The sequence below is a fragment of the Amblyomma maculatum genome, chromosome 1, assembly GCF_055883805.1.
Source record: "Amblyomma maculatum isolate TAMU_Amacu chromosome 1, ASM5588380v1, whole genome shotgun sequence".
In the NCBI taxonomy this organism is placed as follows: domain Eukaryota; kingdom Metazoa; phylum Arthropoda; class Arachnida; order Ixodida; family Ixodidae; genus Amblyomma; species Amblyomma maculatum.
In genome coordinates this window covers 185,636,967-185,652,358 of record NC_139344.1, presented here as the reverse complement: position 1 = coordinate 185,652,358, position 15,392 = coordinate 185,636,967, and the positions used below count along the sequence as shown (strand labels likewise).

The 15,392-nt window shown below is 42.7% G+C and overlaps 1 protein-coding gene across 1 annotated transcript; it reads right to left on the bottom strand.

Annotated features, from left to right (window-relative positions):
* Nucleotides 1-1,650: 1,650 nt before the first annotated feature.
* LOC146205114 (dual specificity protein phosphatase 3-like) lies at nt 1,651-14,257 on the bottom strand. The gene is made up of 5 exons (XM_084589810.1): nt 13,821-14,257; nt 13,487-13,700; nt 12,432-12,655; nt 10,678-10,904; nt 1,651-6,283 (listed from the first exon to the last, which is right to left on the bottom strand). Exons 2-4 carry the CDS (start codon nt 13,687-13,689, stop codon nt 10,717-10,719), a joined length of 615 nt encoding a protein of 204 aa, XP_084445936.1. The 5' UTR covers nt 13,690-13,700; nt 13,821-14,257; the 3' UTR covers nt 1,651-6,283; nt 10,678-10,716.
* Nucleotides 14,258-15,392: the final 1,135 nt, after the last annotated feature.

The following is a 15,392-nucleotide window of genomic DNA, read 5'->3' as shown; positions in this document are numbered from 1 at the left end:
TCGGTGATAGATGTATATACTTGTTAACGCAAAGCCTTGTGGGCAGCAGTTGTAATAGTGTGTTCCTTCTGTGGTATGCTGTTATTAGGTGGCAATTCACTCACATAACTTGGGCTCGTGCCAGAGCAAAGAGCGGAGGGGAGGGCACAGCCAACATTCGCTGCATGTTTGTACCCTTGCTCCGAAGGAAGGAGAGCGGAATGACAGGCAAGCGAGCTTCTAGCTCAATATATTGAGAGACTTCTCTTGCAATTCTGGCCCATACAGAACATTTTTCATTTCGCGTATCAAACACATGGGAGTGGCTGTCAAATTTGCAGCATCACAGGCACAAGTAGTGGACGCAATAAACACCCATGATGGTGCAAGTTCGTAGGCATGACTGCACGAGTTACACAGGCCGAACAAATTCGCAGGCAAAACACTCTGTGCGGGTCAGGCTTGACAAAGGATTTTCAAGTAAATTACATGTTTGATACAGCCAGTAAATAAATTATATGGGCTAGACTGTAGAAGTACAGTTAAAACTCGATTTAACCAAGTTGAGGGGAGCTGCAAAATATTTTGTTAAATCGAGGGAGGCATCTCTCGGCCACTTAATTCGATAGAGTAGATTTATTATATGGCGTCGCGGCATCATGGAAGTACCCCGCGGCATCATATTAGCGAAGCAGCGCAAATGCACTAAAAATGAAACCATGTTTGGAAGGAACATTAAACGAAGGCCCGGGGAAGCTGTACTGTAACGTCATGTTTAAATGCAATACCAACTTGTCCACTATGCTATGTTGCTACAATGAAATTGCGGCCCGCGCAACCACCGACACGGAAAGCGCATATGAAAAATAGCAACGAAATGTTTACCTCGGCAAGAGGAGTCCCAGGGGATTAAATTTCTTTCCCAGAAAAGACGTCACTGATCTTTGCTTGCTTGCAGTTTGTAAAAGCAACATTTCCCCGGATTTTTCGTGCGTTCTTCCCTCATGTATTCCGGCAAACTGTCGCAGCAGATTAAGGGCAACCATAATTTATCCTGGTGTTGACATGCGGTACCGCATGCCAACACAGGGTCGACAGGCCGGCTTTCTACTGGTGCCGAAATCTTGTGAATGACAATATAACTTGCGTTTCGCACCGCGCAGTTTGGCAAAAGCGGGACGCAGTTGCCGCACGATGTTACCGTTGGTTCGCAGTCAGTACATTCTTGAGCGTTTTGTGCAAAATAGACCAAAAATAGACCTGTTCACCTTCATTTTTGAGCAAAAGGTTCGTTAAATCAGGACAGATAGCGAAATTAGTTTCGTTATTTCGAACTGCTCACAGCATTGGACCATATGAGCGTCTGAGGGGAAATCGGAATATCTTCGTTAAATCGGGATTTTCGTTAGATCAGGTTTCGTTAAACCGAGTTTTGACTAGTTCCAAACTTTAAGTGATAATAGTTGCATTCAATTTGTACCAGTAGCCAAAACCACATCTTGTTCTCACGAGGGAACAAAGCTATGAAAACTGCATGCAGTCTACTCCCAGATTTAACAGTGCATACTACAGACATTTACTGTTCTTGCTTTTGTTCACCTGAACTGCCCACTCCTGCCAAAGGCCTGATAACAAGGCTGGCAGTACCTGTAAAATAAAGAAACAACAGTATTCTATTCAAACAGTTCAGCAAGTTTATTTCCTCTTAAATACACCTTTGCAAACATTCCTTTGGGCAGTGCATACTGCATGCACATATGTAAGTGGCTTTGTACCTCCACATTTATCCGATAGCGGACCATGTGCCACAAACGAACAAGCATAACCGATTTCCAAGGTAGGGAGACTGACACAGTGCCTGGGAAGTGCAGTTACAGCTACACATATGCACACAAACCAGGCAACAACTGACCACCACAACTATTGCGAGACATCTTTTAGCCTAATAGTATGCACGACATCACAGTTGCAAGGGGAGCTCACATACACAGCTGCAGCACAGTTATGCACTGGTGGTGCACTGTGGACTTGTATATAACGCAGCAATAAGTGCTAATGTACTTTGTTGCATCTTTTTGATGCAAGACTATGAAATAAGCATGCATTTGTACTTTGTGACATGGAAATGCCAGACATGCTTTCCAAGCGTTGTTTAGAGTAATAGGCAGCAAATGTGCAACAGGTATTACTGCACTACCTTTTGTACGAAATAGAGTATGTGTAGTGTACACAGTCATCCACATTTAGGGTGAACATGCAAGGATGTGGTCATTCTCTTCAGAGCTCCAGTGCGTCTGACCCGACTGAGCCTTGAAACAAAGCGGCAGCTCATGCAAAGCTGTCTGTACTTGCGCTACACTGCAATGATGTGCACTTCAAAGAATGCGCCCACTTCCTTGCATGTTCACTCTCAAGAGTGGCCAACCCAGTACACGAATAGCTTTGCAAGGTGCATTTGCACTCAACCACACAGATTTTCTTTAAGTGCTACATGACTAGCCACTGCTGAAAACATACTTTAGCAGCAACACCCATTCAGCAATAATACACCAGAATCGTGACACTGGTAGCTGTCATTACAACACAAAATGGCGGTTTTCTTATCGAGTGCCAGTGTTTCCATTAGGTGAAGAAACACAGTTCAAGTTATGTACCAGAGGGACTGGCTTGAAAGAACTCGCGTAAGCTTTTTAAGCTCCTAGACATGCAGCTATTGCCAATTTACTTTCACTGCTTTTTGAGACTTTTTCCAATAAATTCAAAGCATTAAAACTAGCACAGAACCACTTTATATGAAAACCACAATGAGAGTTTTGAATCCAAAGCAATAAAAGGAAAACTTCAATCCACTGCTTCACATAGTTGTGGAGTAGACAGGTGCAAGCCAGATTAAAGGATGCAAGCACATTACACTGCAGTTTGCCTGTAACAATAGGGTACCATGCTCAAATGACAAATCGACCACTCTCACCATAAACAGAGACAGGTGCCACCATCACCAACTAAGTAAAATGTCTGTCGCCACTGACTTTTGGGCGTGGGTTCAAGATTACACAACACAGCCATACACTTAAAAACAACAGTGGCAACTCGTCCTATTAAGTAAGGACATCAAGAATCTGAATCAACTACTGGTACAAAGGTTTTTAGGTCCAATTTCCTCGGTGATGGATATGATAAACATAGCCAGAAAAAGCCAGAGAATAAACCTTTGCCGAGAAAAGCGACTGGAGTGGTCTTCAACATCCTTCAACACTCGTCATTTAGAGTTGCTACTGCTCAGACCTTCCTTCATTATTGTTCGAACAGCACCTCCTCTATTTTTACAATGTCTGCAGAGTACAGCCAATCTGACTGTCCAAGGCCCTCACCTATCCTCCTTTCCTACTCCTCCTTGTCAGCTAAAGTCGGAACATACTACACTTAGGTGGAGGAGAGTACCATCTGAGTAGCGCCTTACAATGAAAAGCGAAGTCATTTACTGTAACATTCTCTTTTCGTAAGGCAGTACTCTGTATCCTTTGTGGCCATCAGGCTGCCTGTCGGGCATTGACATGTCATGGAGCGCACCGTTCACGGCATAGATACAAAAAAAAAAAAAAAAAATACGGGCAAGCAGAACACAGAGGCGGCAAAAAACGCACCAAAAATGGAACTGCGCGAGCAAGACTATTACATGCATGTGCATTCATGTGCATCTTTGCCTTTTCATCGTCTGTGCCCCGCACGCACAGTGCTTTCTTTGCTAACTACAACCAGGTGCTCATAAAATGATACAAAACTGAAAAAAAGAAAGTGCTTGAAGAAAGGCAGGCAGATAAAACTGAAATCAAGTCTGCTTCAGCACGTCTTCAGATGCAGCCACCGAACGCCTCAGCCCACCTCTGCAAACGGCAAGCAAGGCTGCAGCTCAAGCTAATTGGCATTTGAAAAATTCTGGCAGGGGTTATCTGTTAAATGGATTGTAGTGAAAAAACAAGCTTTTTTTTTTCAGCTGCAGGTTATATAGGCTGCCATGACGTCTCATAACTTTACAACTGTTTTCACCAAATGCAAATTGCATAAAATTGTGACTAGAATTCTGATATTGTGTGAAGTGCTACACACGTGGTGCCATCTGGGAGCTGCGGCATCAAACAGCAGAGGCTTAACCATGGCCTCTGTAACAGCGCACTTGATCGCAAAGTCCGCGAGTTTAACCCTACCTGTGGTGCCATCTAGGGGTCACCACATCAAAGGAAAAGCACCCGCTGCGGTCGGTCAGTGGTTGAAATGCTCGGCTACTGAATCCAAATTCAAACAAGATCGGGCAAGATTCTTGATCGGTAGTGGTGAGAGCACAGAGTGCTTTTGCACTAGAACTGCCATGCCATGGATGAAGCAAGAGAAGCAACAAGATTTGGTTTGGTTTATAGGTTTAATGTCCCCATGCGACTCCAGCTACGAGACACCATAGTGAGGGCTCCGGAAATTTTTGATCACTTGGGGTTCTTTAGCGTGCACTGGCATCGCATACCACACGGGTGCCTAGATTTTTGCCTCCATGGAAAAGCAGCCATTGCGGCCTGGATTCAATCCTGCATCCTTGGGAACAGCAGACCCGCACCCTAACCATAGTGCCACCACGGTAGGGCCTACACAATACAAGGTAAGAAGCAAGAATCTGACTGACGCATGATACAGGAGTGGGACAGCCCGATCACTAGAGTGTCAGCACTGTGCACCCATATGCAAACAGTCCTGCCATATGGATAGCACCATACCATGACAACTAAGAAGTGAAGTGCATAGACGGCTCACATTGTGAAGTGGGTGATGCGATTGTAAAAGTAGAGGAGGCACTGATTCGAACAAGTGCCATAAAAACCATAGAAGCTATCTGACATCACTCATAAGGAAAATGTTCAGCTGAAAAACTGATCAGTGCAATATTAGCTTTGCAAATTTCACTTATGTGACACAAGTCAAAAAGCATACATTGAGGTTTAAATGTATAGCTCTTCCTCTATTGCTTGATTCACCAGTTTTGTAGCAAAGTATGCATTGGTAACTGTTTCCGTACAAAGCAAGATTTTAGCACAGCAACAACTATGTATCAGTGCAATATAAGCTTTGCAAATTTCACTTGTGTGACACAAGTCAAGCAGCATACATTGAGGTTTAAATGTATAGCTCTTCCTCTATTGCTTGATTCACCAGTTTTGTAGTGAAGTATGCATTGGCAACTGTTTCCGTACAAAGCAAGATTTCAACACAGCAACAACACGGCCGCATACACATCTGCTATAATATTCCAAGCTTTAGCAGCCATGAAGCACAGGTTGCTGCAACCACTATTCTCAGTGTGTTGGAATTAAATGACTAGACACCACATGAACAGTTTAAGGGAACCAGCAAGCACATTATAAAAGAACATTAATAAAACATAGGTTATGATATATTTGGTGCTCACTTAATTCTGTGCACTGTCCATAACGGCAGTACCCTAATGCCTGTAGGGAAGGCGTTTCTCATAGCATAGCAAAGTGCAAAAGAATATGTTAAAAGATGAAGTTAAAAGATGGCCAGAGGTAAAAGTGATCCAAACTTGCAATATTCATATGCCATATAGGTAAAAGTTGTCTGAATTAGCCACCAAACAAAATTCTGGGGTGTTCATTAAACACTGCTTTAACATCAGACTTCCCATAAACATTCTTATAAATAATTCACTGTCTGAAAAATAAAGTGGCTATCAAGGAGATATGCCATAATGCTTCAAGTGCAAAACATGAGACCATTAACATGCCATAATTCCCACCTACTTTCATATAATCGCAACTTTCAGCAGCATCACAAAATGCCAAAGGTTAGAAAACACCGTAAAAGCTTCACCTTTCAGACGGTCACACCAAACTTATATGACAGTTATTCTACGCGTAAGCTAGTTTCCATATATACTAACACTTTGTGCTACAGCTTAAATACCATCAGCTATTAAACTCTATTCTCAACTGAATATCTGTGCTGTCTAGCTAGAAAAACATTTAAGCATGTCAAATTTTATGCTCTTAGAAGCATGCCTACGCTTTAACAACAAAACCCCATACAAAGATAATGGATCCTTAAAATGCTCCACATCATTTGTGCAGCTTTGTGCAAAACACACACCCACAACATTCATAACTCTAAGCCAAAACAGTGGTATCAATACTACAGTCACTGTGTAAATACATGGCCAGATGTTATGACTGTCAAGGGTTCCATGCAATTTTGCAGCTTTTTGGCCATTACCTCGCAAGAGGGTGTTGGCCACCACACTGACCTAAAAAAAAAAAAGGGGGGGGGGGGGGGGTTGCTTATGTATAACAGCGCCTTTCTGTGGTCTGCACTACATCAGTCACTCCACAAGTCTCAAATGTTTTTTAACTGAATTATACATCTAATATTCTACATGTTGGGCTCTGAATGTCACCCCAAGTATTTGTTGCTGTAAAGGTAACTCTTTCAGCATCAGGCACTTTCAGGCTAAGTAAAACTGAGATGCAGAGTTTGCATTAACCATTTCTAACAAAAACAAATAATGACAAGGTGTACAGTTCATTAAGCATTTTGTGAAGTAATTTATGACCCAACACTGCTTCAGCTGCACTACAATGACTGAGTTCAAGTTGTGCCATGACATCCACCCAGCTCTCACTTTGCAACAGCTTGTGTTCACTCTTCAAGTTAAGACCAATACATCTATGAAGTCATACCTTGCAGGATCAGAAAGCCGGCAAAAAGATTTTTTTTTTTTTTCAATTTTTTTTTTACTCAAACTATAAGAAGCAAACAGTCTGTTATGCCCAGAAAAAGATGAGCAAGGAAGGTGACACTACAATAAGAGTAATCTTGCTCCAACAGGTCAACCTGAGGTATTGCCAAAATGTCTCAACTTTTGAGATTGCAACTGCAACAAATTTTCTTTCAAATGAATAGAACCTATTCTAATAAATGGGCAGCAATGTTCTTGCATCCACAGGACTCACTATGTTGATCAATACGTTAAGATATATGCAACACAATACACGCAGCAGTAGACACAGCACTTCTAAAAACATATCTGAGATCCATGGCTACATTTGCCGGCATTGATCGCATCTCACCAGCTCATTATACCTTTAACAATTGGACATGCAAAATAAATATCACCCTGCATGATATCTCAAACTGCTTTAAAACAAATGCAACTTTTCAAACCAACGAAGAAAATAAGAGGTGCCCTTCAAACATATTGGGCCATAACAATTTTCCCAGAAACACTCCAACAAAAATATATGGAACGCTCTGCTAAGCAGTGCTGGGCTCCTTCAGTGGAGTTGTCCATAGAAATAAAACAACTGCACCAAGCACAAGATTCAACAAATGTGCTTTTCACAGATAAGAGTGCAAGCCACCTACTCAGCACAAAGGCTGAAATGATCACAGTGTATCACTAAGCCAACACCTTGAAAAAAGAACTCACTTCTTAGCTCTCATTTATTAAAGTGGCAAAATATCAATGCCTAATAACAGCTTAGTTACATCTGTATTGTATATAAATGACCATAGTGCCAGAACAGGTAACAGGAATTATGGCCATTGCACAATTATGAAGTGCACCATTATAGATGCCAGTGGCACCTAGTGCATCTTTGTGGCCTTGCACTTACCACCTAATCAGATTAAATCTCTTAAATAGGAGAGGAGACATTAAAGTGCACCTCCCAATGTTCCTTCCCCAGCAAGCTTAACAAGGTATGACAACAACTTGGTAAAAGAGTGCAATAAACACCCATGGAGATGATGCTGTTACTTTCTCCATCCATGTTTTTCACTCTGTTTCACCAAGAGAATTTCATAATAAAGCTCCCAGTATTGTATTGAAAATCCTTTCATGGTGTTGGGAATTACAGGATAATATGGTACAGTTTTCTCTATGTTGTTGGTAACTCTGTCAAACATAAAAAGGTATGGTTGACTTCTGGCAGATGAACAACACAAGGCAGATGAATAATGCCAACAGGCCATAACCTATAAGCCCACAATATACAGTGCAAAATCTGTGCCACAGAATGAGCAAACCATGAATGTGGCTTACAAGGCACCTAGCCAAAGCCAGTGAACTACAGATGCAAATTTGCCATTTGCAAAAGCAAGCGAATGTGCTCACTTGTGCACCTCAATTCCTTCGGGGCAAAATAGCGTGCTGAGCACATAGCCTGTGATTGTATGCCCAGCTTCAGGCAACAGCCCCCATCAATCTCAATGCAGAACCCAGTATTTAAGCTTAACTGCTGGGAGAAAGACCATGCAAGCACTGCTACAAGCACTATATTTAAAGCAGATAATGAAATGCTATTAGAATAGGTTACATTACCTTTTTTTTTCCCCTCCAATATGTAATGTAACAGAATAGCATATGCCTGAAAGTGCTTTCAAGGGCTACTGCAGACCACGATCACCAGTGGGAAACTGTACACACCAAGACAAGCATTGCTAAGTAAATAAGCTCCCGTAATTTGAGTGCAGAAATAATAATTGCATATAATCAATTTACATTTTCATTAATTTCTATATTTACTATTCATTACCAAAAACTAAAGATGTTACAACAGCTATAACTCCCTACAAGCAGCGACAAAAAACAAAAATGTTCGACAATAACAAGCTACACCTATCTGTATCTTTTTGCTAGTATGAGAGGATTTGCTGGTGCACTGCCAGAAATGGCAGTCCTGGGACACAGTCAACATGAGTGTGCATTATGTTACCAAATGTAAGATGATAAAATGAATTAACACTAAGGTTCACTATAATGGAGGGTCTTCAACACCAATAAGCTCTTAAAATGTATGAATGGCACCTATAGCAATACAACACCAAGCAAAGACCAGAATTATTGCCAAAAAAAATTAATTGAAAGCTGAAAGCAGCAAAGGCTTGAGCCAATTAGTATCTCACCAAGAAAAGAATAACAATCATCTTTTGCTAAATTTCAGGTTGAAATACATAAAAGCAAACAAGTGCAACATGTTATACTCAATTTCCTAAACATCTGAACTCTAAAAATATGAAATCGGACTACACCACATTATTAAATCTGATCCAAATATTAGGTGCAAAGCAAAACAAACTTGAGAAATCTATACGAAAGTTGGGTGAGTTGGTCAATGTGCATGGTAGGTAAAGCGTGTGGAGACAACGAGACACATCACAAGGATAAGTGCAAACTCTCAATCGATGGAGGCCTTCCGCATGTGTATGTGCCAGGAAATTTGTATCAGTCAACATTCAGCAGCGTTGACTGATACAAAATTCGAGCTTTTAGTATTTTCACTGAGGCATCAGTGAAATGACTGAGCTGTGTTGCTTTTTTCCTGTTGGGACTTCTGCTCAGTGGTGGTTTTCTTCCCACTTATGACTGCTGCTTTGCTGCTCTCAGTTCAGTTTTCCAGGGATTTCTACATACACCTGTAATTTCAGAACTATATTTTCCTGAGAGTTAGTGCTCGATCTTGTGATTGTCTTGTCCTTGTCTTCACGTGCTTCTGCCAACCCTGCCAGAGTAAAAAGTTGCAATTTTGTGCGTAATATTTCCATCCCTGCAACTTCAGAAGCTAAATGTACACAAAGTACCATGGAATCAGGGTCCCCAGTAAAGATTGTCTGCATGGTAAGCTTGGCATGCAATGATAAGGCCAAGACATGCAGTCAAACAAAAACATCAGCTGAACCTAAGAAAGTGAAAAGCAGCGTAGGGACAGAATGATACTCTTTCTGCCCCAGTACTATTTTCCATCTTCTGAGAATCATGTAGCAAGTGTCCCAATTAGGAACCTTATTCCAGCTGCAAACAGACTGCTATACATTGACCACTTAGGATAAAATGTCAACCAAGGTTTTCGTCACATGCAAGTTAAAAGACTAAGGAACTGGAGTTATACAGTACTTCTAAAGTTGTGTTTGTATTTTGTTTCTTCTTTCTGTTACTCAACTAAGTGTTATCAAAGTGCTTCATGTGTCCCCCCTATGTAATACCCTCCCCAGAGGGTCTTTAGGGTATTTAGGGTACAGTCGGATACAATTAGAGAAAAAAGCTGCTTTTGCCCATCAGAGACAAATGGCACAGCTAATGGCGTCGACAGAGTCTTGTGACAATGTGGATAATCCCCCTGGAGCTCCTAGCAGGACGACACATGGTGTGGCAGATGGAAGGGGGTTAGCCGCTGGCTGAAGGGCCTCTTTGAGAGGCCCCACCTGCCGATTTTCCCTTGAGTTGTACCAGACTGTCGGCAATTATATTTAGGTGCCAGATGCTCCTTATAAGAGAACCATACTTAATGCAGGAGAGTTAACTACAATGCTTATTGAGACGTCAACTGACATCAATGCCTATCTAAACTGACAGCCACAACTTCTGTTCATCATCACCACACCTGTAAAATTCTACTCCTTGTAACACTGTGATAAAATCTAGTACACATTTACATATCTGGAACCCGTAAATACATGCAAGACAACAATTTGTGCTGCCACTGAATAAATAGGAGAACATGAACAGAAAAGGCAGCCATAGGAGCAACCATTGAATGGAGCATCACAGAAAAGCCAAACAGGACACACAAAGAGGAGGAACCAATGGTTGTCATCAAGCAATTTTGACATCCTTTCCAAAACACTGCCTGCACAATGTACCTGCTGAGCATGAGACAGTGATGCAGTCCCGGAAGGATTTTAGCTACGCAGCTTGGCATCCAGCTGGACCAACTGCAAGAGGAAGCCATTGTTGGGCCGTACTGCCCGGTTCATACGAAGAGTGCGCAGGCCATCATCAACAGTCATTCCTTTCTTGATCATCAAGTATGCAATGGCTATGGTTGCAGACCGTGACATCCCCATGCGGCAGTTCACCAGCACCTTCCCTGTTGAACAACATGGTTTGGCAGTGCTTTTATTCCTGGCTCACATTCCATGAGAAAGCTTCAGCAGAAATAAGGTAGCAAAGGCCTCAAATGAAACATTTTAAAAGTGACTGGTAAGCAATAACACACACTATAGCAGTCACGGCTAACAAGGAATCACCGTCAAGAAGGAGCACAGCCAAGAATATTATCTGAGCAAGGCATGGTCACACTCATATGAATGGATGAGGTGACACGAAGAACACATATTCTCTAGATAAAATTGAGAGATGGAAATAGCCATGGGTGCTTGAAAACACCTGTAGTGGGCGAAAAGTAAATCTGAACCATCTGCTATAGTTTTTAGCAGGTGCGTGATGCCAGAAAAATAAGAAAATTTATTAATATAGTCCTAATTATAAGCAAAAGAAAAATTAGAATACTGTACAGCACAGAAAATACAACAGATAAAACTTGTGAGCATATGCAGAAACTGCAAAGAAAATAATGTACAAATAAATTGCGACCCTAAGTGACAGCTGTGATGTGTGTGTGCAATGTGCTTGCTTTTGCGTTTTTAGAAAGAAAGGACCGTCTGCAATTCTAATGACCTTCACAGTTTCCACTGTGGTTTCCCCTGCTATGTGAACCCAGAGCACGCACCATGAAGCATGAAGTGTGAAGCATGCAGCATGAAGTGTATATTCTGGTAGTGCAAGCACAAATTCCAATTCTAAGCTCCTCATTGTGGCATCACATTAGATGTTTACGAACATACCACAGTTGTCACAAATGGTTTACTCCCGCCATTAAACATGCAAATTTAAGAACATTTAGGGTATCAACACCAAATTACTGCCCTCATTCACTAGTACCTATAAGCCTCTGCTGTAAACTACTACAGCATAATGCCATAGCAAGCAATATGCATGTCAGTAAACTGTATGCGAAGTAGAAACAAAGGCTGCAGATCTTAAATCTGTGGTAGGTGGTAGGTAGTGGGGTTTAACATCCTGAAACAACGCAGGCAATGAGGGATGCTGAAGTGGAGGGCGCCAGATTAATTTATGCCACCTGGAGTTCTTTGACATGTGCTGAAATCGTACAACACATGGACATTTTGCATTCTAGCTCGAATAAAATGCTGCCACCATGGCCAGCTGATACTGGAATTGGCAGCAGAATGCCGAAGTCATTGAACCACTGCAGTGTTTGGAATCTGAATCCACCAGCAGGATAACACATTAGAACCATGGACTCACGAGTACTGTTCTTTCATATTTGAAGCTGCCTTTCATTTCCCTCTTATAGCTGGCCTGGCATGGAGATAAACCAACCAAGGAGGCTAGAAATGTCTACAGAGTTATAGCTTTAAAGAGCAAGTGCCAACAAGAGAGTCTAGTTTATGGCTAAGATATCACACAATGTCAGCTCATCACTACAGCAGCATTATCGCATGGCCACAAGCACAGTAAAAACAATATTACATAAAATTATTTCACAGATTTAAAATGTATCCAAACTGATTATTGCACATTGCAAACTTACCATTGTGCTCAAGGCAGTCCTCAATGAAGTCTGCGCATTTATCAAAGTGTGCAGCTATATCTTCTCGTGGTATGTCAACAAGGCGCAGGCCCAAGTAGGAAATGGCGTGGCTGTCATAAAATGCCTGGTTGGTGTCCACCTGACCGAACTGGGGGCCTTCTGCCGCATTGAGAACATGGGTCACCCCAAGGCCACGCAGGTAATGCTTGTTGCGTGCAGCGCCCCTGCAAGTTGGTCCCATCGATCATAAAACAGCTCTACAAAGTTCATGCACACAACACTTCAGCAGTTGTCTTTACCCCTGATAAAGCAATAGACTGATCCCGCCGGCCCGTTTCACAACACCATTGCTGCTGCGGTGCATGCTGCTGAATGCAACAATTCGGCTGCTCCAGCCACCCCAAGTGCCTGCACGCCACGCTTCCAAACGAGTTTTAGTTTGTCTAGAGCAGTTGTGCAATGGAGACATGCCCCTCTTGCGTTCCTGCCTGCTATAACAGTGCAAGGGACAAAAAACAATAGCTCCTACAGATGTGGATTTAATGAATTAACAGGACCGGACACAATGGTAGGTACCTCTGTACATCAATACTTGCTTAAATACCACAGGTATTCACAATAAGCAATCATAGTATTAGCTATTTGTGCAACGCTGGACACAAATGGGGCAATATAAAAAGAGAAAATACATTCAAATCTCGTTTATTTTAGTTCGACATGTGGTCTTGTCACTAAGCAGCCTAAGTAGTAGACAAATAGCTTTCATTGATGTAATCCTAATTGTGGGAGATAATACGATGTTTGGAGTCCACAACGAAAAGGTGTTCATCAACCACCGAGCAACAAGTAAAGGATGTCAGCTATACGTTGAACTGTAATGCTAAATTGACTGGAGACTTTCGCCAGCACGTATTCCGACCGTGGCATGTCGAATGTTAGCCGCAAGGTGAGCCAAACTGTTGCTGCTGGGCCAAAATTAAAGCAAGAAAATGCGACACGAAAGTCCGCGCCGAGCGGCCACAGACGCGCGTTATCAAAATTGAAAACAAACTCACTCGTCACCGACGAATATGCCCGGGTAGACCTCGTCGCAGTCTACCCCGTACGAATAGCGATCAGTAGGCGGTGCTTTGAGGCCGTGCGACTTGGCCAGCAGAGCGACGCCGGGTAGCGGCTTCAGTTCAGGTTTGACTTCGACCAGGATCTGGTGCAGTCCCCTCATAGCGAAGCTGTTGTTGTCGCAGCCGAGAAAACTCATGGACGTCAGAACTGTGGGCCAAAACAAGATTTCGAATAAACATAACCTTGGTAGAACACTACCTGCAGCGAGCGCCCGAGTACCGAATGTTTAGGGCGTTCAGGCGTTTTCGGCTAATTATAGCCACCCACCTTTTTTGGCATGACGGCTGGCAATCTACCAGACGATGTTGTGGTCTTTGGGTTTTGGAAATTCACCGTTAGCACTGTGTTTAACTTTCCACTGGCGACCGATACTCGATAGGCAGCCTAATCTCGTTGCTATGAGCGTCTACATAACACACAACTACGTAGCACGGGGGCACGGGTGCGTGCGTGTTTGTGCGCGCATGATGAGCTCCGAGAGAGCCTTCAAACTTCTGGTAACCTAAGCTCGACTGTACACAACAGCTTCTAGCGCTCCTTCCTCGCAGATGCAACTTTTGCGTTAGTGCGAAGCAGTTCAGTTCAGTCGTTCAGTGGCGAGCGGACGCAGTACAACCGTACAACCAGTACAACAGCCAGAAATCGTTGGTTATATTAGGTATATTACAAGGCGGCAAGTGCCTGCTAGGCGTCGCCGTTATTGCCGGGATCGCAGCACCGCGTCGCCAGCATCGCAGTCGCGCTCAGGCAGTTCAGACTGAACTGCGCGAAAAAAAAAGGACAGAGTCCTTGTTTTATTCACGCAGTCTTGGTTCAGGCTTGTCAAGCTCTAGTGGTTCACAAATTTTCAAGTTTTAAAGACGACCTCACATCTCTTTGTCTTCAATAAACAAAATTAAGGTCATCATGAGAAGTTACACATAATACACTTAATGCTATTTGTTTTCTTTTCGCATTGGTTTCTTTGCCTTTGTCCTCGTGTCTTGGAGAAATCATCCACGGTTAGAGCAGTCAGAAAGTCTCCTGAAGAATGTGCATCCATGGCGGCGCCCGATCATGTCACTTAATCCTTTTTTTTTTTTTTCGAATTTTCAGCCATAACATTTAAGTTGTTTATGATAGGAAACGTGTTTTTGAATGTACCAGAGTGCAACAAGCACAGTACTAAAAGAGAACCACTAGTTTCGCTTTCGGAACCTAGAAGCGTACGTGTAGCACGTCCATTTTATTATTAGCGGCCAAACTCATAACTTTTGGGCAGTTTACAACAAAAGTAACACGCTAAATATAAAGGACGTTCCGTATTTATGTGCCCGAGTTGTGAAAAATTCTGTGCAAACTACTGAACTGTTCGGGTTCAAACGCCGACCACAAGGCACCTTCTTATGGTGCCTTTTTTCGACAGTGTAGTTTGACGCCTGGACTTGCCTGCATTTTCCGGCATCGGCGAAAAACTGCAGTCGCCTGTGGCGTAACTTTTTGTCGCGGTGAACAGATCAGTCGATTTAGGGAGCCTATATGTACGAGGGTGCCTCGATGCGCGCTCTCCTTCGCGCTCCTCTCCAGCGCAATAGCCAATCTCTTTCTCTATATGGCCCTAGTACGATTCGACAGGCTGCGTCATCTGACGAACTGCGAGGCAACCAATATTCTGCATAGGGCGCGGCAGGCCAATAGGAACCAACTGGAAACAGTTGGAGAAACCTTAATTACAATTAGTTACGATTGCCTGAGATGAGAAACCGATTGAGTCCATGGACTTGCAAATTGAAACCATTAAAAAAAAAGAGTTGGTTTCGCCAATATATGTGCAACTGGACTGCCTAAAATCCAAATTTG

What these genes read in the sequence shown, in the direction of transcription:
- LOC146205114 (XM_084589810.1), bottom strand. Translation starts at nt 13,689, where the DNA reads ATGAGTTTTCTCGGCTGCGACAACAACAGCTTCGCTATGAGGGGACTG. An exon ending in GGCATATTCGTCGGTGACGA is followed by an intron (nt 12,656 to 13,486) that starts GTGAGTTTGTTT and finishes ACCAACTTGCAG; the next exon opens with GGGCGCTGCACGCAACAAGC. An exon ending in GGACTGCCTTGAGCACAATG is followed by an intron (nt 10,905 to 12,431) that starts GTAAGTTTGCAA and finishes GTTGTTCAACAG; the next exon opens with GGAAGGTGCTGGTGAACTGC.